Source organism: Tachyglossus aculeatus, chromosome 13 (genome assembly GCF_015852505.1).
Source record: "Tachyglossus aculeatus isolate mTacAcu1 chromosome 13, mTacAcu1.pri, whole genome shotgun sequence".
Taxonomy (NCBI): Eukaryota; Metazoa; Chordata; class Mammalia; order Monotremata; family Tachyglossidae; genus Tachyglossus; species Tachyglossus aculeatus.
In genome coordinates, this window is record NC_052078.1 from 14,319,044 (window position 1) to 14,343,370 (window position 24,327).

The window sequence follows — 24,327 nt, forward strand, 5'->3', positions numbered from 1 at the left end:
TATCCATCAACCTTCTTAACCAACTTTTTTCAAAAGCTCTTGCTAAAACCTTTCCCCAGATTTTTTCAAATGGGACCTTCTTGTCCCACTCTTGCAGCAGGGAAAACATTAAGCATTTGTCCTCCAAGGAATTTTTCATCCAGCCTGTTCTCTTTGAGTACAATAGACAACAGCATGGCTACAAATTGATTGCATAGAGTATTAAATGTGGCATTTGCTAAGGGCTTACAATGTGTCAAGCATTTCCTAAATGCAGGGGTAGATAAAAGATATTCAAGTCCCACACGGGGCTCACAGTTTAAGTAGGAAGGAAAACAGGTACTGGATCTCCCTTTTGCAGATGATAGAACTGGGCACAGAGAAGTTAAGTAACTTGCCTAAGGCCACACAGCAGTTACATGGCATAGCTGATTAGAAACCAGGTTAGATTAGAAACCTCTAACTCCCAGGCCTGTGCTCTTTCCACTAGGCTACACTGCTTCCCTATTAAGTATCACTTAGTAAAAAGTCTTAAAAGAGAAACAGTCAGGTATGCACTTTTTCCCCAATTTCCTGCACAACATCCAACCTTGCACCTCAAAGTTTTGGCAACCTCATTACTGTTACCTCCACACTCCCACTTAATGATAATAATTATAATAACAGTAAAAGTGGTATTGGGTAAGTGCTAAGCATAGATACAAGAGAATCATATCAGACACAGTCCCTGTCCCATTCAGGGCTCACAGTCTAAGATGGAAAGGGAATGGGAATTTTATCTCCATTTTACAGAGGAGGAAACCGAGTCACTTGCCCAAGGTCACCCAGCTGGCAAGTAGTGGAGTTGTAGCATGAATCCACATATTAAGGATATTAGCAGTTTTGCATATGACAGTCCAGTAACTGACAAAATGCGGAAGGCTAAAATAAAATTAAAACAATACAAAAAATTCAAATTATGGAACACCATTTATAATGGTTATTGCTAGCTTTTTGTGGGCAGGGAACAATTCTACCAACTCTCCCAAGTACTTAGTACAGTGCTCTGCACAAAGCAAGCACTCAATATGATTGATTGATTGATTGATAGTTCCACAGATGAAAATAAAACCCAGGCAAGGTTGTTTGACTAGACTGAGCTCTAAAATAAACTCTTTAAAGGGAAAGTCTCCAGGAATACTGTGAACTCCTTGATGTAACTGTGGAAGATTAAATTGCTGGAGTCTTAGGTTTTTAATGATGTCTATGTTTCAAATTAAATGTAAAACAGAGATCCTCTTCGTTTTTACAACATTAAGTCACAGGAGACCCTTTGTATGTTTGTTTGGTGTTAACTCTAATTTGATGGAACATCTCAACTCAGACAAATATTGTGGCCAACTTAAATTACAAATCCAATTTTAATTCACAGTGCCACTCAGTTATGTTTTCCAAGGTTCAAGAAGATGCTAGACATGAGAAATGTTGCATTAGTGTGTACTCAGCCAGGTTTAAAAAGAAATGTATTGTGCAAGAAAGCACTACCCATCAGAAAAATAAACACCTCATTACATATACATATATTCTTTAGTTTCTGACCCAAAACATTAAATAGATATTTGTCTATTTCAGAAGGCCCTCTAAAGCTGAAAAATGTATTGCTAGCACATGATAATTTTGTATGGTTTGTAAGGTAACAAAGGAACAGGTCTGATATCACGCAGACTACCTCTGCAGATGGACTGAAGACAAATCGTTTTTCTGACAAAAACATGCAGCACATCTCCTAGGGTCCCTGTTCACCCTTTCTAGCCTTACTGATCCACTTTATTGTGCCCATATTTACTGTTATGATGTTAGAGTCTGCAACCAAATCCCTACCTTTAAGAATTTACCCACAAAACTAGTGCTCTTGGAAAAAAATAAAAATGGGAAATAGACTAGAACTGTAAGAAAGATGGTGAAAATTAGATATTTAAAGACACTAAAGGAAGGAAAGAGGAAGGATTAGATAGGCAAAAGGGGGCAATTCAAAAAGTGACACAGCTTATTAAAATTCTTATCACCTTTCCACCCAGTTTCTTTCAGGTCTCAAATACATAGCTGCATACCAATTGGTACAGTTGATATAGAGGATTTTCATTCATCCACACCTTAAAATTGCCTTGATAATCACAAAAGGTAATGGAGCATATGCATAGGAGTTTTGATTGGGGGGATAAAAACAAGGATGAAGGAAAGGTATTTTTCTAATACAACCTTCACCTGTACAAGCAGAAAGAAAAACTGAGAGTGAATGAGAAGCTATAAGCCCATTAAGCCTCAATACATCAGAAAATTGATTATCTGAACTAATTGGAATAAAGCTAGTTGAAGCAATCAAAAGCCTGGATGATTAAAAAAATATGGCCCAAATACAGCTTACAGTTGGGAGGCTAGGAAGTGAGGAGAACAAGAATCAGGTGAAAGATATAAGGAAAGAGGGCAAAGAAGATTGGGATTCACAGGGAAGAGAAGACTGAGAAGAAAAAGGAAAACTGAAGAGACTGAGGAGATAAAAGAGCACACAAAAATCCTGTGAATGGTGAATATTTTATGTGTCTCCATTAGTTCCAAAGGATCAATTTTACCTTAGGAGAAAATTTTATGAAATTATAAATGATAAATTTAGATTCCTTTCTGTTCTGCATCCCACACTCTTTTTTGCTTCACGTGTACTCTCTCTGGGAGCTCATCTGCTCAGGTGACTTCAACAACCACCTTTTATGTAGTGTTATGGGCAGGGAACATGTCTACTAATTCTGTTGTACTATACTTTCCCTAGTGATGAGTACATTGCTCTGCACATAGTAAGTGCTCAATAAATACCAATGATTGACTGACTGTCTTCCAAACCTCTCTCTCTCCTCCTCCCCTGCCCTCGGATATACAATCTTACATTTCCTCCCACCCTCGGGACATCTCCACTTGAAAGTTCTACCAGCATCTCCAACTGAACATGGCTAAAACTGAACTCCATTCTTCCTTCCTAAATCCCCTCCTCCACCAACTTTCCATCTCTGTCAACCTCATCATTCTCCTTGCACAAGAAGCTTGCAACATTGCTGTCACCCTTGACTCCTTACAGCTATTCTATTATCAAATTCCTAAGTTAAAATTCATGCAATACTTCCTTTAGGTATTTTATGTATTACCTTATGCAGTACATTTTTCCATTTTTTTCCTCTATCCAAGATCTGCCCATGTCCAACTTTATTAGCCTGGCAATCTTTTTGGAGACATTTCAAGATGGCTTTATGTGCACTAATGCCAACAGTGTATTAAAATAATACAAAATGCAAGAGGAATATTTCTTTGTAAAGTGGGTTCCCTCTAATTGAAGGTTTGCTCAAAGATGATAAGATGATTACAGATGATGTACCAAATTGATTAGCCAGGAGAGGTAAAGCTAGCATTAACTGTGTAGGCAAACCCCATGATACAACCAGGTTGTAACCTCTGAAAACGTGTTTGTGTCTTGGGGTATGTTTTCCATTAACTTACATGCTATTGGTTGGGGTCTGCCCCAGAACTAGTCTTAGTAGAGTGCTCTGAAAACAATAAGTGCTATTAAATAAAGTTGATTGATTGATTGAGAATTAACCCCAATGTGATGTTTGGTTTACATGGAAGTAAAAATTAAACAGCAAACTCTTCCCATCCCATTCTCTTCTTCTGACTTCCTACCACCTCCAGTTCAAACTTGCCTCTCCCCTGAGGTGGACATAAGATGGCTGCCACCTGGGCTACATATTTATGCTAATAAAATCTTTGGTGGAAAAGAAATGTCCAAAACTACATCAGCAATAATTTCCTACCTGGGAAAGAACCCGGGCCTGGGAATTGGAGGACGTGGGTTCTAATCCCAGCTCTGCCACTTGTCAGCTGGGTGACCTTGGCCAAGTCACTTAACTTCTCTTTGTCCCAGTTTTCTCACAGGTAAAATGGGCATTCAATACCTATTCTCCCTCCTACTTAGTCTGTGAGCCCCATGTGGGACAGGGGCTGTGTCCAACTGGATTAACTGTTATCTACCCCAGTGCTTGTCACGTAATTAGCATTTAACAAATATCATAATTATTATTCTGGTCACTGAAAGGATTACTGAAAAAAGTTATGGTATCTCCTTCTTTGGAAATCACTAAAAATAGGAATCTAGAATGTGACTGGAAAGTCCAAGTGTAATCCTGCCTAAAGGATTGGATATGACCACTCAAAGCTCCTTCCAGTCCCAGGATTTTATGAACTGATGGATTACCTCAATTATCAATTAACATCAACCTGCTGAACTTCATCAACTGCTGAACTTCCTCCCCTGTCTCTCCTTGCTCCAGTTCATACTTCACTCTGCTGCTAAAAAAAACACTCAGTCCACATCTTCAAAACCACTTCAAAAACTTCCAATAGCTGCCCACCTACTCCTGTCTCAAACACTCTTTACAATCGACTTTTAGGCACTCAATCAGCTCTATCCCATAGAGTTCATTCCTCTGTCACCAACTTACTCACTGTACCTCCATCTTATCCATCTCATCATTGACTCCTTGCCCACATCCTTCCTCGAATCTGGAATTCCCTCCCCCGGATATCTGACAGACCACCACTATCACCGACCTTCAAAGCCCTATTAAAATTACATCTCCTCCAAAAAACCTTCCCTAAGCCCCATCTTCCCTTATTTGCCCTCCTTTCTGCATCACTTATGCACATCTATCTGATAGTCACCCCACTCCCAGCCCTCAGCACTTATGCGCATATTCTTATAATCCCCATTTCCCATATTTGTAACTTATTTTAATGTCTCTCTCCCCCCTCTCTAGACTGTAAGAATTGTGCCTACCAATTCTATGGTACTCTCCCAAGCTTTCACTACAGTGCTCTGCACCACAAGAGCTGTGTGATCAATATCAAATAGCTGAAAGAATAAGACAGGCATGTTGTCCAACTTTTAAGTTCTACACTATGCAGATGTCTCTCAAAGGCTTTAGTTTGGGAAGGGAACTTCAAGGTACTTATAAAAACCTTTTTTAATTTGACTTTTTCCACAATTACTTTTTATTTCCAGCAATGCCTCTCACATCAATGACACCATCTAAAATTAAATTCTTTGTTTTTAATCTATAAAAGGAAATACACACAACAAAAAGGTTAATGGAAACTCAACCACACTTTTTTATGGCATTTATTAAGTGCTTACTATGTGCAAAGCACTGTTCATGTAGTAGTGAGCAGCAAAATAAAATGTCTAGGACTACAGTGAATATCCTTTTATTTAGACCTTATGATGGTTAATGCTGCAGTGAATATTGGCTAGCCAGGAAGGTTTTTTAAGGAGATTAATCCCAAGTGCTTAGTACAGTGCTCTGCACACAGTAAGCACTCAATAAATATGATTGAATGAATGAATTAATTAATTAATCATTTTTCTTAATTTCCTAGGCAGAGCTGAAATCTATGCTAACCGCAAAAATATACACATTATTTTAAGTGGAAATACATAAGAAACATTTCAAAGCATTTATATGTAACCAATAAAAACTAGTAAATACTATTTTTATTAATAAAATTATCTAATTTGTATTTGAGTTTGTATCTCTTTTCTTAATAACTAATAACTTTAAGAATGACATTTTTAAAAATTGAGAAAGAGTAAGAAATATATCTGAAATTGAAAAACTGTACTCTGTTTTTACCCCAAGAATTCTTTTAAATTCTTTTGAAACTCAGTTGTGAAGAAAAGTTTTGGAAAGTTACTTAGCTGTTTTGATAAATTCTCAATTTTTAGTTGTAAAATACCTACTTTATCATTCTGCACCACATATATTATGGAGCTTATTGTTAGGGCAGATGTTTTATGCTGGACACCATAACGACTTTCATTCAGTATAGGAGGTTGTTTCGCTGTCTACTAAGGGTTGGAAAATATCACATTGTCTCTTAGCATACATACTGTATTGCCCAGTGCTAGTCTGATATATGCTGGTTGGCACTGCCATAGGAGAGATGTTGGGGGATGTTCCTCCTTCTTCTGATTTTTCTTCTTCAATCTTAGGAACACCAGTCACCTCAGATGAGAGTTCATTCAGTATTTTTCTAAAAACAATGTAGATCATTTAAACCATGTTTAAAATGCATTTTTATACATTCAGGAGCCAAATTAAACAATTTAGCATCTGATGATATAGTTTTATGATGCCTCAAGTGAAAGTTACCCAAACTGCAAGAAATAAGAGAGCTTACCGATATGAAGATCTTCTTGAAAGGATCTCCCTACGACTGTGAGGCTCGATTACATCTGCTGATTCTGCAGATTCATCTGTTTCTGCAATTGATGCTACCTATAATTCAAAAGTTTTGAAATATGTTATCAATTCAGAGGCCTTTTCTATAGTAATTAGAGCAGTTTGGTAGATTTTAATTTTTCATCCCATGATTGTAAAATACAAAAAACAATGCTTAGACAGGAAAGTCAGAAATTAGACGTCAAGTTTCCACCACCAACTACTTTCAGCCACACTGCATTCAACACATGCAGCCGCAAGCGCTGTGGGAACCTCTGTGGGACAAAGGTGCTTCAGAGTTCACCACTCTGAGCTGAATGTTTCACAGAAGCACATTTGCACTCAAGTTCCATTAAAGAAAGAGGAAAAAAAAGACCATTAGAGCTGACAGTGCCAAAAAGCATGATTTTGGCAGGATAACCAGTGAACAAAGAATTCCAGTGACATATGAGGAAATCAGTTTAACTTGTCTGAAAAATAATAAAACTTGTTTCTGTAGCAAAAAACTCTGACACTAGTACAGACATATAAGGGTGTCCGAGGCTATTATTAGAAAGGGACAGGTGATCTCGCGCACCTTTCGTAGGCCCCCCTCCCTACAGTTCTGAGAAGGTTTCATTATGCCATTTCCTGAATGGTGTTTTTCCCAGGCTAATGGGAAACCAAAAGTCTTCTAAATGACCTAACAATACACACACCTCCCAAATCTTAGCTTGGCATTACCTTCATCAATCTAGCTCCAATTTAGCTTGAAGTCCTCAATGGATGTCATGATCCTGAATACGGTATAGTCAGAAGACATATTTCCAAATTCAAACAGGTGGAAATACAGAAAAAAATAATTTCCCCTCTTGAATGAAAACAAATATAGTCCACCAAATAACCAATTATGCCTTACAATTTTTAGACCATTTCCTTTGGCCTGGCACCAAATTTATCCAATTTTATCCCAAAAGATATTTTATGATCATATGAAATTAAGGCTTGGAAACTATACACTTGATCTTAATTATGTTCACTAGTGAAACCGAGTGTGTTAAAGATGAGTAAGTAGACTATGGCATAATTCTATATCTTGTGAGGGAGGGGGAGGGCAGGCACTGAGGCATCTCATTAACTTATTTGAATAGTAATAATTTTACTCTTGGACTGGACAACAAACTCATCCGTACCCTCCCAAACATTTTGTATTAACCTACCATCGTTCCTAAGAGAAACTCAGAACACTTAAGCCCCAACATAATTCTCAGCCACAATCCAATTTTGTTTGGGTACCAGAAATATTAAGGCTATTGCTTGACATCACTCTGTAAGTTAATGGCAGAACGCAGAACGGAGAATTTCTAACTCCTAAAGCAGAACCTTCGATCTCCAATCTACCTCCAATCCCAGAGCCCTTCACGTGTTCAAGCAGAACCTGGCAAACGGATGATGATGGAAATTTAAAGAGATCTTAAAGGTAAAAACGGTCAGAGAAGCCAAACCTGAACAGCTTGGATTTGTGCAGATTGAATAACTGAAGACTGGGAGGCCTGAATCACTCCCTGGACCTGTACAGTTTGACCGGACGCTAACTGCACTAATGCTACAGCTGGAGAGCCTCTTCCAGTGCCAGATCCAGCTACTGAAACCTGTGAAAAGAATATGACAGCACATGATTTTGGCAGGTGCTGATTTTAAAATAAAAACCAATAATGAACTCCTGACCAATCGTGGCCTTTTGTGCGTGGAAAGAGGATGCAAGGGGATGTTATTCATTAATGCAAGTGTTGCCTTTCCACACTGGAGACAAAAAACAGCATGGCCTAGTGGATAGAGTATGGGCCTGGGAGTCCAAAGGACCTGGGTTCTAATCCCAGTTTTGCCACTTTTCTGCTGTGTGACCTTGTGCAAGTCACTTCACTTCTCTGTGCCTCAGTTACCTCATCTGTAAAATGGGAATTTAGACTGTGAGCTCCACGTGGGATAAGGACTGTGTCCAACCTTGTATCTATCCCAGCGCCTAGTACAGTGCCTGGCACACAGTAAGTTCTTACCTTGTTGTGGGCAGGGACTTTGTCTACTAACTCTGTTATATTGTTAGATTGCATTCTCCTGAGCCCTTAGTACAAAAGCAAGCACTCCATTGATTGATCGACTGATTAACAAATACCATTTAAAAAACTGCTAATTTTCCAGCCTAATGAATGGTTTACCTTCCTTCCTTCCTTCCTTCCTCTTTTCTCTTAAGTGTGAACAGCTGACAAAACAAAAAAGTGCAGGTACCATGAGGAGGTTATCCTGCTAAGAAAGTAGTGTCTTGTGGTAGGCTTAAGAAACCGCCTAGGGTCTCCTCTCAGATGGGCTAAGAATGCTCCCCACAGAGTTCTAAGGCAGTTAAACTACCTCACCTTCTTCCTTGAGGAGCCAACAGAGTTTGCTTTATGACCTCCAGGGCCCATCTTTACCATATTATTTTAAATCGTAGGTTACAGTGGCTAGAGAAACTTGATTTCATAGTGTTTTTATTCCAATAAAATGTTTTTTCACCAACTTTGTGGCCTGTTGTTTTCTTACTAAGCCCTTCCTATTTTCAGGCAGAGACCATCATGGCCATATTTACATGTGGAATCAGGGTTGGAAAAAAGAGAAAAAAACAGACCTGGTTCAAAAAGAACCTCCCTTGTACAGAGGATCCCTAAATTCAACCATTAACTACCTAAAGTTTCCCCAGTAGAGGAGTAATAATAACAACTGTGCTCTTCGTCAAGCACTGACTATATATGCCAAGCACTGTACTATGCGCTATGGTGGTTACAAGATAAACAGGTTGGAAAGGTGGATAACAAGGAAAGAAACCATCAAATCATTCCACTAAAACATCACTTGTCACTGTTGGACGCAAACTATAGGGCTGGGTGGATCCCTGGTCTGACGTAGTATTGCATTTCTATGTCAGTTAGCCAACGGGTAAATACCTCTCTGCCTCAGGATTCAATCTAATCATGGCCATATTCTCTATTCAGAAGAGTGTAAACATTGCCTTGTCTTGTTCCTGATCCGAACACCATGTACTCAGTGTGATCAATCATTTGCAAGCTCTGTAGGGACCATAACTGTGGAACAGCACAGTAATTTTTTGAGCAAAGATATGTTGTGACTGCATTGCAAGAGTTGTAGTGCTCTCCTTCCAACTTCAGAGAGAAAAATATGTCAAAAATTAATGAGCTCCAAATCTCCACAACAGCTTCACTGGAAGATAAGATACTCTCATTCCTTTGACGACTCCACCATTGTTAATTTGGCAGCATTACTCTATTGGAATGCTGCACAATCCTACGATTTATCTATTCAGATTGAACTCCCTCTACCTAAAGGACGTCTGCAGGGAGGAAACAAAATGCTCAGGTACAAAATCACCTTGAGGCAAGTTGGAAGACACAAGATTCTCAAGCCCTCAGAAACCTTATTATTTTTAAGATGTCGATTCCCCAATATAGCTTTAAATAATGACTGCAGATCTATATGGCATAGATAAAGGCAAATCTGTGGCCCAAGTCGCCTGTTTTCTAGATAGGATGTTGCCAACTTGTACTTCCCAAGTGCTTAGTACAGTGTTCTGCACACAGTAAGTGCTCAATAAATACGATTGATGATGATGTGAACATTTACATTTTTTAAATAAAGGTATTCACATATATCCACCAAAAAAAAATTCAATAATATTTCATTATTGGACTATATTTACATTGTTCTTTGTATTTTTGGCATTTAAAAATGTTTTAGACCTCTGGAAACAATTCTTTATTTAGCTCACTTTCACTTAAACTTTATTTTCATGTTGTTAACCCATGTATAAGCAGAAAATAACGGTGAACAAAAATACAAACCTCTAATACCTTTATGAACTGAAACCCATGATATTGTATACTGATAGTCTATTGCGCAAGTTCTGAAAATATGCTAATCCAATGAAGTTTCTCAGATAGTGATTTAAGATGTTTAACATATTCAGCAATATATTTTTTCAGTATTAATACAATGGGTGTTCTTAAAAATATAAAACATTCTACTCAATTAATAATAGACTTAAAAAAATACCTGGTTTTCCTGATCCTTCTCTAAAGTGCAGTTCTCGGCATTATAACATAAATTATGCTTTTGCCACCACATCCTCCAAGAAATATCAACTGGTCAGTAGTCACCTGAACAACTAAGTCAGCGGTATGATCTACAACCTCCCTTAGCTATGCCTTCATAAGGATGTTTATAACTGGGAGAAGCCTCTCAATGTTACAGCCCAGGGCCTGACTTACACCCCTAAAAGTCTAACTCCAATCTGTTGCTAGGTTCCCTGCAGATAGATCTGTGATGTCATAATGTGCCTTCAAATGTCACATGACTCGAAGCGGGATGTGAAGGGAAAGAAAAAGTGCGCCCAACTTCACTGCAAACCAGATTCTTCTCAATTTTGTCATCTGGTGTAGTGACTCTCTTGGGTCATTTACATAAACTTTGTCATTCCATTTTAAGAAATGAAAGGCAATGGGCTCAATCCGTCAGTCATATTTACTGAGTGCTTACTGTGTGCAGAACGCTGTACTAAATGCCTGGGAAAGTACAATACAACAGAGAAGGTAGATGTGATCCTCAGAGCACACAGGGTTCCAAGTGATGTGATGGGACTGAGCTGGCCAAACCACTGCTTCCACTTTTGTGTGGAAACCCCAAGGAAACAAAGGCTGATCCAAAAATAGTTCACTTTTATCAAAATCAATTAATTTTCTGCTTGCCATGTAGAAACATCAAAAGTTGGGAAAACTGAAAATTACAAATAACCTAAACACTGGGGTTTAGCCAATATTTGTAGCCATCTCCACTACCTGCTACATAGTGGAGATGACAAAGTAACATTACTCAGGTTTCGCTTACTCTTCCTGTCCTTTTGGTAGAGATGACAATGAAGAATTAAAAAATCACAAAATTAGAGAGTTGAGGGGAGAAAAGCAAATAGCCTGGGCAGGAAATAAAAAGCCAGAACAACCTAAAGTAGAGTTGACCTTGATAGTTTCACTATTCATGTGCCAAGGTTACTAAATGTTAGCTCTGTCAACCAAACAAAATTATTACTTCCATGTGCCCTCTCCTTCTCCTTGGCTGCACATTCAATACAATTTATTTGACATCTTCTCTCAATACTTCTTCGCTTTCCATGCTGTTGTTAATTACACATGAGATTAAGAGGGCAGTCCTCAGAAACAGACATGAGTATTTATTAAACTGTCTTCTTTTTATACAGTGTGCAATACTATTTAAAGTTATTTAGGCCCATGAAAAATTTAATTTTTTTTAAATTTGATCTGAATTGTGCACAAAAATGAATAAACATAAAATAAATAATGTTTTATCTCTAAATGGCCCACAGATTTCAATCAAATATATCTTCTTTACTCTCCCCAAATAAATGCAGCTCTTGGTTCACACAAAACACTAAGGTGTCATTTCCAGAAAAGTTATGCACACAAGGATTGCTTTGGTACCCTACCAAATGGCTTTTTTCTGTGTTCAGGTATCAATTGCATATTTAATACGAAGAAGTTAAAGCAAAATTTAGGAAATTATGCTTTAAAAATCAACAACTATTCTTAATGTTTTCTTGATAGGACTTCATCATTTTTGTTAGCAAGATCTGAAAAATTCTAACATTTACAATATGACTCTGCCACTCTGAAAAATAGGCCACGTGACTGATTTGTTTCCAAAATATTTGGAAAGAGCCAAGATTGATATACTGCATTCAGCACTGCTGGTAACATTTATAAATGAGGCCTCCCATCTGGATTTTCTATGATTAAGTATGAGAATGAACAAATTGTGTTCATTTGGAAATAATGCTCGCTTAAGACACAAGAGTGCTCAGCCTTCAGGGAAAACTTGAGTCAGAAAAGCAGGCTCTGAGTGGACTTAAGGAAGGTTTGAAAAACTTCACTGGTAGGTCAAAACAAATGGTCAACAATATGGTCTTCATTAACAATAAAGTAAATTGTCTCTTATAATGTCCCTGCTAATGGAAGAGATGCGTAGACCAAAGCTGCAGATAATACAAAATCTCATTTTAGCCATTAATTCCTACACTCACTAATCCGGGCTTTGCAAAAGCTATTAAAAAGATGCAAAATTAAATTGAAATCACCTTCTTCCTTTTCCAGGCTCACTATCTGCTAGAAGTACTAATGAATAATGAAGTAGCTGAGGGGAAAGCATTCAAGGGTCTGATTTCTCCATTTTCTACTGTCAATTAGAATTACTGAAATGAATATAGTCACATGCAATTCCAAAGTTCAATTAGACTTTCTGAATTGGAATTACATACATTTCTTATCAGAGGGTTAAAAAAAACCCCTCAAAGATGGCCATGAACTACTTCTGAACTGCGAAACTCCACGGCAGAAGCCATGATGGAGAGAGGCAAGGAGTTAAAAATAAAAATGTTGACCATAAAGGCACCTGGCATCTTAGCCATATCAGACAGGGACCAGTTTGACTTAAAACCAGATTGTCTGACAAAAAACTGGACAAATGACCTCCCTAAATCAAGAGTCTCTCTAAGAAATGTTAATACACCATTTGAAACCTCCAATATTCTGGGAGCTTCACTCATCTCACACTTCTTTCATAGCATTTTCTTAAGGACCTGACTCCCAAATCCCTTGAGATTGTACTTCCAAAAGGCGGCACTGAAGTATGTGAGATTAGGCAGTCCATAAAGCCTGTTCAGCTTTATAATTCGCAAGACTCTTGTCTAATATTTCTTCTTTTTTGCCCCCCTTTCCAAAACACCCAAGATGAGCACATTGCTTGTGAGTACTGAGATTATTCAAGCTGGTAATTGTGATGATTGGGGTTTAGCTTCTGTCAAACTGGGCTTCTCAATAAAATTTTCAAAGCCAAATGTCAGGCCCTTTGACCCTCCTCAAATAGGATCATAAAATCCTTGAGCAGAAAGACAACTTGATACATCTTCTGATTTAATCCTCCCAAAGCCAAAGGAGCTCGTTATGGGGTTCTCCCTCTCTCCAAATTCCTGATCCCTCCACTAGAATCAAAAACCTTAGTTCTGAAAGGAGTCAGTTGTTTTCTTTATAAATCTATTTCCTGTTGGATTTACCACAGAATAGGGTAGTCATTTGTCTGGTTTCACAATTACTGGTCAGTGGGGTGTCCAGTCATCCAAATTTATACTGGGCTGGCTGATTTTCAGCTGGCCTATCATTTGTCTTGTATCAATTCAGAACTGGATGCAATCTTGCCCAGTTTTTTCATTTTCTGCACTGAGCCTCTTTCTTCTGCAGCTCCTGCTTGCCCAGTTTCATTGCTCAGATGCTGTGCCGAACTTTACACTGACTTCAGAGGCAAACACAAAGGGCCTGGAGCAAGTCAGGGAGAAACAGGGTGCCCAGGGACCATCCCATGCATCCCCACTCGGAGTGAAAAATAATCTAGGATCACAGGAAGGCCATACTTTTCCATTCATGACATCCTTATTTTCCACCTTGGGCCTGCTGTACTGTGTGTGACATCATGTGGTTATCATGTGACTTTGCCTGGCTATCGGAGGCCATCCTTTCACAGAACATGCATTGATGACTCTACACTTCACGCTCACCGATGGCACTTGAGATTAACTGGACACCAGTAGGCTGACCAGAGGGCATCAGGAGAGGCAGTGTGGCCTGGTGGAATGAGTACAGGCCTGGGGGTCAGAGGACCTGGGTTCTAATCTCAGCTCTGCCACTTGTCTGCTGTGTGACCCTAGGCAGGTCACTTCAATGCTCTGTGCCTCAGTTACATCATCAATCGTATTTACTGAGCGCTTACTGTGTGCAGAGCACTGTACTAGCGCTTGGGAAGTACAAATTGGCAACATATAGAGACAGTCCCTACCCAACAGTGGGCTCACAGTCTAAAAGTTACCTCATCTGTAAACTGAGGATTTAGACTGTAAGCCCCATGTGGGACAGGGACTGTGTCCAACCTGATTATCTTGTATCTACAACAGCGCTTAATAGAGTGCCTGGCACACGGTAAGCACTTCAATGTCATTTTTTTAAAAAGTCATATTACGTGCACTTCGAAGTCTTACACAGTGTAATATAGTGTGCCACAAGGATTCCTAGACAGATCCTTTGTGGAAATCTGCAAAATCTAGAGCATTTCTCTGGGTGCATCTCTGACTCCCTCCATTGTTCCAAATCACTGTGTTCCACTTCCAGGTCCCAGGAAACACAGGCATGGCTTCCAAGCCATGGGACTCAGAGGCAGGAGCTGAAGTGGAGGGAGGCTGGACCCTGTAAATGACAACGCTGGACATAAAGGCATCTGATGCCATTCCCAGCTGAAGAATGGCTTGTCTGACATCATATCAGATGAATGACCACCCTACTTGGACTACTGGTTTTAGCCTTCCATGCTCTTGGTCTACAAGGGAATTGCTAATTTTAGTAAAGTTAATTGACTTTAGCATCATCTCTTCTCTTTTACTCCACACCCATACTCCGTGAGAAGTGCATTAATGAGTACTGAAATGGCTACAAATTGGATGGAAGGAGCAATGGTACATAATAAAAAAATAATAATAATAGCATTTATTAAGTGCTTACTATTTGCAAAGCACTGTTCTAAGCACCTGGGGAGGATACAAGGTGATCAGGTTGTCCCATGTGGGGTTCACAGTCTTAATCCCCATTTTACAGATGAGGGAACTGAGGCACAGAGAAGTGAAGTGACTTACCCAAAGTCACACAGCTGACAAATGGCGGAGCCGGGATTTGAACCCACGACCTCTGACTCCAAAGCCCGGGCTCTTTCCACTGAGCCACGGGAACAATCATCCCCAAATAAAAAAATCTTAAAGAAAATCAAAATTGACAGCACCTGCCATAGATTCCCCAACACTTCCTGAAATTCCATCTCCTCCAAAAAGCATTCTCTGATTAATTTTTCCATAACCTAAGTTAGGTCATCTCCGACAACCACCTTTAGGGTCTCACTTCTCTGTGAAACGATCCCCACTCTCCTTCACGACACTGCTGTTGGTTCACCACATTCATGAAGCCTTGCTGGATTTAACTCTTCTAGCTATGGCCACTCTGGTCACTCCAATACTCTCTTAAACTCATGGGTAAATCTCTGAACAATTGGTGTATGTACTGTTTATATGTCCTAAGTTTTTAGGAAATTCTATTTATTAATTCTCTCTCCTTCTTAAAATTGCATGTCCTGGACTGTCGTGGCTGCAGACTCTATTTTCTTGTAGCACCCTCCTTGGTACAGAGCTCTTCTCATAGTAAGATGCCCTGTAAATGTTCAGAAGGAAAAGGAGAAGGCGGCAGTGAAAAGGAGACTTTGAACTGGAGGAGAAAGGAAGAAGAGGGAATGGAGAAAGAGGGAATGGAGAAAGGAGGAGGAGGGGAAAAAGGAGGAGGAGAAAAAGGAAGAGAAACAAACGATATGAGAATTCTATGGGTCATGATTTCCAAAAGTTAACAACCACACTTCTAAATCTTATATCAAACCTATGTGTGTTAGATCAGGGAAACAACTTTGAGGATTTGGGGCTTCTTGATGCGTGGTACTATATACATCTCAAAATGTGATCTATTGCTTAATATCCAGTTTATTGATGAAAATGCCATTTTGGGACATAAATCCACAAAGTACAAAGCCTCTTTTATGCCTGTGAATTTAAAGGCTTTTTTTCTGCAGCACAAGGGGAAAAACAGAAACAGAAAATAAGTTCTTAGTAAAGGTGAAAGTAGAAACACAACTCAAAAGCTCTAAGGACAGAAGACCTAGGAGGCCAAGTTGGGTTGGCATTATTACAGTACTATGTGTGACGCTGAATGTGTACTCAGTGTTTTACAATGGGCTTTATCTGCCAAAGAAGAATAGTCCTGAACAGTTAACAACCTATAAAGCAAATGCTTCTCCTGTTCATTTACAGTTTATGTCTTCTTCTTCTGAGTATGACTCATAATACATTCAACACTATAGCATCTTTGGTATGGATTGGAAGATCCATAAATTTGACCACCATCGTTGAGTTGTCTTGATAATACTCTAAAAGATTAATTTTTATAAAACTTCAGCCATGTCAGCTAGGTAAGATTTTCATAAAGATTTATGATATCTGTTCCTGACATTAAAGAGTTTGGTGAGGGAGGAGGAGAAGTTCAATAGCTCAAAGTGGAAATTTCATAAATAAGAACTTTAATTTTAACATTTAATTGAATGACTATTGTGTGCATGGGTTTATACGTGATAAGATCTTTTAGAAAAAGGAAAAAAGAAGAGATGAACTATATTTGAACTGTCAATTTCCTTGTACTATTACTGAAGCGATATATTGCCTTTTATAGAATGTAAAAAGAAAGTCACAATTTCCAATAGTAAAGGCCTACATAAACTTCAGACAAACTATCCTAATTATATGTAAGAGAAACTGTGACAAGGGCTAGCAGACCAAACACAAAATTATTTCATATGGTATTATCTGCTCTCTTCCAAGGACATTGGTAGGAAAATAAGAAAAACTTAGGTTTCTGAATGATTCAATGGTTTCATTGCTGGTGTCAGCATTTCATTTGAGTTGCAAAAATACGTTTGAAACCAAAACAACTCTTTAAGACTTAAAAGTGGAAGCACAGTCACTTTAAACCCAGAAAACATCCTTGAAAAATAAATTTCTAGAAAACACATATGGCAAAGGACAGAATGAAATAAAAATGTACTTATTTTTTAAGTTTCTAGTTTAAATCAATCAAAACCACATTACATTCAACAGTTTTCCTGTCTTAACAATGGGTCATGCCATTTACTTACACCTCGCCAGACAGTGTAACCCACAAGCACCACTGACATTACAAAGCAATGCAAGTTTTTAGTTTGGCTGATTGGACTAAGATAGAACACTGTATTATGGAAGTTTAGCATCAGTTGAGTTTTCAGAGGGGCTTTCAATTTAAAAAGCTGCAACCAATATGCTCACCACCACTAGAGTTGGTCAGAGTTTCTAGTCAAAGATTCAGAATGCTCCAGAAACAAAATGAATTGACCACAGAAATGCTTCAAATCTGGCCGCAATAGTCACCTTCTTGCCCTCTCCTCTTCCTTCTGTTCTTTTAACGGACAATTCTTAGTAGTAACAAATGTTCAAAAGAATTAAAGAAAGGGAAGGCACTGGAATAAGGCCAGGATGGAGAAGAGAAAAGAGAGTTATGGAAATTGGAGAGAAAAGTGAACAGAGAAGTGGAGAAAACTATCTTTTTAAATCTTAAGCAAAATTGTTTCTGCCAAGTAAGCCCTCCAGAAAACCAGGCCTTTTTACCTTCCCCGTAGTTGGCACAGAATTGATTTAGTTTAGTTGAAATTACCCAAGGAATGTACATAACAACAGAACCTCATTTCTCCCAGCAGCTTGGGACCAAGTCCAGTTGAATAAGGAAAGAATGGGATAGCTAGGATCCAATCGATCAATGGGATTTATTGCCCAACTCCTGTGTGCAGAGTACTCTAATAAGTGTTTGGAAGAGTACAATACACCAGAGTTGGTAGCAACAATCCCTATCCTCAAGGAGCCAATAATTTAGTGGGAGCACAGACACCCTGGTACCACAACTCCTACCAGATTCTTCCGCTGAAGATGTCAGGAACACCAGGAGAAGCGGCCACTGTCTTCCTGGACCTCCCTAGGCTTTTTTCCCCCCAATCAATCAATCAATCAATCGTATTTATTGAGCGATTACTGTGTGCAGAGCACTGTACTAAGCGCTTAGTACTTGAACTGGCCAACACCTTGAATTGGCCAACACCTGCAGTGTTGTAAACTCGTTCTCTAGGCTGTAAGCTTGTTGTGGACAGGGAATGTCACTGTTTAATGATGCATTGTACTTTGCCACGCGCTTAACACTGTGCTCTGCACACCGTAAGCACTCAATAAATACAACTACATGAATGAATGAATGGTGGCCAGAAAACTGAAAAGGCAAGTGGGTGGAAAAATATGAAGCCTCTCTATATATCCTGGCACACTATATGTATGTGTGTGTGCATATGTACATGTATACACATTTGTGCATGTTTGCATATATATTTACATTTTACATACACATGAATATAATAATAATAATAGTAGTTATTAATTGCTTACTATATGCCAGGAACTGTTCTAAACAGTGGGGGGGGTGGGGGGGGGATAGAAACAAATTGAGCTGGACACCGTCTCTGTGGGTCCTCACAGTCTCAATCTCCAGTTTACAGATGAGGCAACCGAGGCACGGACGAAATCAAGTGACTTGCCCAAGAACACACAGCAGACAAGTGCAGAGCCAGAATTAGAACTAATGGACTTCTGACCCCCAGGCCTGTGCTATATCCACTAGGCCATACTGCTTCATGTATAGATACATACACAAATGTACAAACACGTATGTAGAGACTTCATGGATTCAGGATTTGTTGCTCTTGGATGAGCTGCTTTGGTAGATAGTTCATTGTGATTTCACCTGACAGCTTTAGGATAACTCTCTCAATCCAATAACATTAGTCATTTTTCATGTTAGTCATTTTTCATGCAAGAGCAGAGGAGGTTTGAGCTTCCAGCATGGCTCAGAGAAGCAGCGTGACTCAGTGGAAAGAGCAAGGGCTTGGGAGTCAGAGGTCTTGGGTTCTAATCTCTGCTCCGCCACTTGTCAGCTGTGTGACTTTGGGCAAGTCACTTAACTTCTCTGTGCCTCAGTTACCTCATCTGTAAAATGGGGATTAAGACTGTGAACCCCACATGGGACAACCTGATCACCTTGTATCCCCCCCCCACCCCCAGCACTTAGAACAGTGCTTGGCAAATCGTAAGCACTTAACAAATACCATCATCATCATTATTATTATTCTTTTCATTTTTCCAGTATTTATTACCTGTATATCTTTTCTATTCATTCAATTGTATTTATTGAGTGCTTACTGTGTGCAGAGCACTGTTGCCACTTGGGAAGTACAAGTTGGCAACATATAGAGACGGTCCCTACCCAACAGTGGGCTCACAGTCTAGAAGGGGAAGACAGAGAACAAAACATATTAACAAAATAAAATAAATAGAATAAATATGTACAAATAAAATAGAGTAATAGAGTAATAAATAATATAGTAATAAATACATACAAACACATATACATATATACAGGTGCTGTGGGGAGGGGAAGGAGGTAAGGCGGGGGATGGAGAGGGGGTTGGAGAGGGGTCACAGAGATTTTCCCGAAGGGCTTAGGTGGTAAACTGCATTCAGATACTTTAAAAAAAGACAAAATTATACTTTGAGGTTTATTTTGCGTGGGGGTGTTTTTCAGATGTCATTCTTTTGGTAGTTTAAAGCCAAAGGAGAGTCATATGATTTGGGGGCTGAGATTTTGAATGAACAAACCAACAGTTTTACAAACAGAAGTGCAGAAAACTGCATTGTTCTCCATCACAAAGGAATGCATGTGTGTGGGTGTTTGGTTGTTGCATAAGTGAAAGGAAAAGGCCTGTCACTGTAACCCCTATTTACACCATTAGAGTTACTGGCTAATTAGAATTTGCTATATGTCACGTCATTTAAAGATTCTCTTAATAGAAAACTTGTCCAATTTAATGTCATGTATGCCTGTACATAAATGTGTGCATATATATGTACTTATATTTTTGATGTGCAGTACTTGTGGACTGTTACCTATTGAGCCAATTTGCTAAATGTTTCTTCCAGGTTTTCCAAATGTTATTAAAACATTAATTCACCCATGAAAAATATAATGTCTCCACAGGTGAGACCAGCTAAGAAAATCCTATAAAAAAAAAAGCATATACATTTAGTGCCCTCCGTATTTGATAAGGTCACTTTTGAATAAGAACTATTGAACTCTGTGTGTGTGTGTGTGTGTGTGTGTGTGTGTGTGTGTGTGTGTGCATATGCTAAATATATCCTAAGATACCTTTCCACATTACATACTCATAAAGATTGCTCTTTGGCCTGTGGTCATCAGTGCTCTTCACACAGTAAATCCTCAAGAAATACCATTAATGGACAATAATAATAATAATTGCGGTATTTGTTAAGCACTTACTATTTGTCAGGCACTGTACTAAGCGCTGAGGTGGATACAGGCAAATCGGGTTGGATACAGTTCCTGTCCCAGGTGGGGCGCAAGGTCTCAATCCTCATTTTACAGATGAGGTCCAGAAAAGCAACGTGACTTGCCCAAGGTCACACAGCAGACAAGTGGCAGGGGTCAGGATTAGAACTCATGACCTTCTGATTCCCAGGCCTGTGCCCTATCTGAATTCTACAAACCTACTGATCAATAACAATGGTATTTGTTAAGCATTTTACTAACCACCGGGGAAAGATATAAGATTAGCAGGCCATGCAAAGTCCCTATCCCATTTTGTGCTCACAATCACAGTGCGAAGCAGCATGGTATGTGGATAGGCCCATGGGAAGCTCATGGGTGTAAAGATGGAAAAAAAGAAAAGGAGAGGAAGAAAGAGAAAGAGGGAGGGGAAAAGAGAGATAGAGTGTATGCATGTATGTGTTTAAGGATGGGATGTGAGAATATGGGGAAGTGATAGGAGCACTGCCAAACCCCACTGCAGCTTTGGAGAACTGCAATTACCAGCCTCACAGTGCAATTCAACCACTTGTGCCTCTTCAATACTCCCTTCTCTGTTCTTCTTCTTGGAGTTTTGCCAGAAGATTATGTGCAACCCTCAACAGGTAAATAAGACCATTAACCATCCCTTCAGCCCCAAAAATTATTCAACTCTGTTCTAATCGGTGCACTTCACCCATGGATACTAGTGGGTATGTTACCATTCTGAGGGGAACAGAGCAGAAAGGACTTGGGATTCCATTGCTGCTGTTTTAACTGATGCTTGTCACCTCTCCAAACTCAATCAATGGTACTTACTGAGTGCTGACTGTGCAGAGCAACGTATTAAGTGCTGGAAAGGTCCAATACAATAGAGTTGGTAGATATGGTCCCTACCCACGAGAAGCTTACAGTCTACAACCGAAGAATGGGTCATCATTGAAGGACTGAGATTTCCAAGCTGTTCATTACCAAATGCCCAGGGTCAATAAGTAATGTGCTGCCCAACTAACACAATCTTAAAACTTTGTAATGCTAGAAAAGAGTAGGGTCCACATGGACCCACATATAGCACTGCTCTGAGCAGGGGATAGGCACTTCAGTCAAAGTCTAAATGACTGACTTAATCTCAGCTGGATGAACATACTTGACAACAGTCGATAACCCACCTGAGCTGCACTTGGGTACATTCCCAGATCTGGCAGTTTGATTACTGCTCTGATGACAACTGGAATATGTTTTCTCCATTTAGGAAGGGCTCCACACAGATAGCCAGGCTGGACCGATGGGAGGAGAGGCCATGGTGGGCCAGGGCTTTGGCCTCCAACCCAGAGACTTTCTCTGACTGGAACCCCCTTTCAGTGTGGACAAGGAGAAAAATGAGGAGGAGAGAAGTGTTGCTTCCCCCTACTTTCAGTGTATTTTAGTGGCTGTCTCCTCCGCTAGATTAAAGCTCCTTGAGGTCTTGAGTACCAATTCCTGTATTCATCTGAATGCTTAGTACAGTGCTTTGCACAGAATGAGTGCCCAGGAAATGCTACTGATTAATTGAAAAGTAATCTCAGGGAATGGGGCAGCAGGGAATAGGGAGGACGGTCTCAGATTTGGACTAGTGTGCTCACTTCTGAAGCTGCTCATATTTCACTATTTCAGGCTTCAAATTTCAAATGTTTCTATTTTTCCCAATTTTTTTTTCTTACTGGCTTTTATATTTTCAAATTTAAGGCCAGGAAGTTTCTCTTTTTTCCCCCAGAACAAATCCTTGATTTTAAAAAATAAACTTAGACATCCATTTAATCTTTTTATAACAGAAAGAATCCCCAAACTTCCAGCTAGAAAATATAAATCCTGAGATAAAAGATAAGGTTAATTTATGTCTTCATTTTTCTATTTAAGTATTATGGCAAAGTATATTACACCTATGGCCAATTCAAAAATTTTCATTTAATTTCGGTTTTTTTGCATCCTTCATATTCATCTGTACAATTTTTTCAAAATTACCTGAGCTAAGGCAGGAATTGAACTTCGGCTAGTATTAGTTTCACCCCCTGCTACAATTCCATTCTGTTGCGATTCAGCTGTTTCCATGGTCATTTGCCTGAAAAGAAATAAAAGAGGTACAGGATAAGTCCTATTAGGAATCACTTCTATCAATGGTCTTTTAACTATATGGCATTCTTGGTTTATCCAGTCATCGTATTCATTTTTTTGCATTTATGCCAAAAGGTCAGTTCTATAATTTTAGTGCAATAAAAATTCTCACATCAAATCCAGAATCTGGTCAAATTTTTCCTTCAAGTTATTCACCAATGGCATTCAATAACACATATGAAAAAGAGGGAAAGTACCAGCAATCACCTTTGACTGCCTGAAGTAAGAAGAGATTAATTCCTCCCCCCAAAAACTGCATTGAGATCTTTATCAAATGCTTAGCATAATGGGAACAATTCAGTTGTAATGTAAAATGTCCAAATCTCTCTTGGGTATTGCTTCAGAACTGATGAGTACGGCACGAGGCAGCACTACTGATTTGTCAGGTGAATTAATGGGGACACATGAAGATAAATTCGTCCTTTATTTAAATTGCAAATGACAGCAATTTATCTTTTTGTAGGAAAAGTAGTTTATGTCATATACAGATACTCAAAAAGAGGGCTACTTCACGTTAACCAGTAACTTTTTATGTTGGAGTTAAACACGTCTGATAACTTCAAGTGACAGTTGAAATAATTATTTAGATTTTTGCTAGGAAATTATATTCATCTGATGTCAAATTCCTTTTTAATTCTCATCTAGCCTCCAAAAGTCTATAGAAATAAGAGGCTTTCTGCCTCTTACGCCAAAATCCAGAAATGGCAGCAGTATAGAAAGAGGCAAAAGTGAAAACTATCTTTGGGAGATTAGATTTTACTCTTAAGAAATTCAACAAATATTCTGTGCCATTAAAATCCACAAAAAATGGGTAAAGTCTATGAAAAAGACAATCAATCATACTTATTGAGTGCTTACTATGTACAGCACACTGTACTAAGTGCTTTGGAGAATACAATATAACAATAGACATATTCCCTGCCCACAAAGAGCTTACAGCCTACAGGACGTTGTTCATTACGGTGTTTTCTCAATACCCTTACCTGTTAAGTTACTATTTTCAACTATTCTTTGATTTACTGCTTCAACACTATTTGTAAAAAATTTTGTCTCAATGAGCCTAACTAGAAATTCAGTACAGATATCAACTGTGCCTGTTGTGTGACCTTGGGCAAGTCACTTAGCTTCTCTGTGCCTCAGTTTCCTCATCTGTAAAATGGGAATCGAGACTGCGAGTCCCACAAGGGACAGTTTGCAGCCCAATTTGTTTCTATCCACCCCAGCGCTTAGTACAGTGCCTGGGAAATAGTAAGCGCTTAACAAATACCATAAAAAAATCCCTCTAAGACATAACAACTTTCTTGATTTGCTTATTATCTAAACGAGCAATAAAAAATACACAACTCTTGTTGGCATCTTGAATCTTGTAAAGAACTGGAGTATAAAGCTAGCTAATATCTTCCTATGGATGAAACATTTATTGTTTATACTCCTCTTATTTTACTTCATGGCAAACGGTTTGTCAAAACTGTACTGATATTTCAGTTTCAGTTTGAATCAATTTGATTGTATGTCTGATAATGAATTTCGAAGTAAAACAGAAGTTTAAATAAATGGTCAGGCTCTCATAAATTCAAATTATCACAGCACCAAAAGGGATGCATTTCTGAATCATCTTTTCTTAAATCAAAATAGTCTTCCCTGAAGAAATTGTCATAAATCGTCTTGACAATACACTTCATTTACTACATGCTACTAAAGAGTCCCTTCGCAAAAACCACATTTACCTTAAAGTTCCATTT

At 38.9% G+C, this 24,327-nt stretch overlaps 1 protein-coding gene across 12 annotated transcripts in view; it reads right to left on the reverse strand.

The window, feature by feature from the left end:
• Positions 1-24,327, reverse strand: part of CREM (cAMP responsive element modulator) — a 55,104-nt gene that overhangs the window by 21,505 nt on the left and 9,272 nt on the right. For 8 of the 12 annotated variants that reach the window (XM_038755676.1, XM_038755672.1, XM_038755667.1 and 5 more), the window contains 4 exons: positions 22,436-22,532; positions 7,763-7,909; positions 6,238-6,335; positions 5,948-6,090 (listed from right to left, as the gene is read on the reverse strand). In XM_038755676.1, the coding sequence (XP_038611604.1) occupies positions 5,948-6,090; positions 6,238-6,335; positions 7,763-7,909; positions 22,436-22,528 (481 nt within the window). In that variant the 5' untranslated portion in view covers positions 22,529-22,532. Of the gene's footprint in view, positions 1-5,947; positions 6,091-6,237; positions 6,336-7,001; positions 7,049-7,762; positions 7,910-10,358; positions 10,550-22,435; positions 22,533-24,327 lie in introns of those variants that run through there. The other 4 variants (XM_038755671.1, XM_038755674.1, XM_038755675.1 and 1 more) reach the window with 4 other exon arrangements.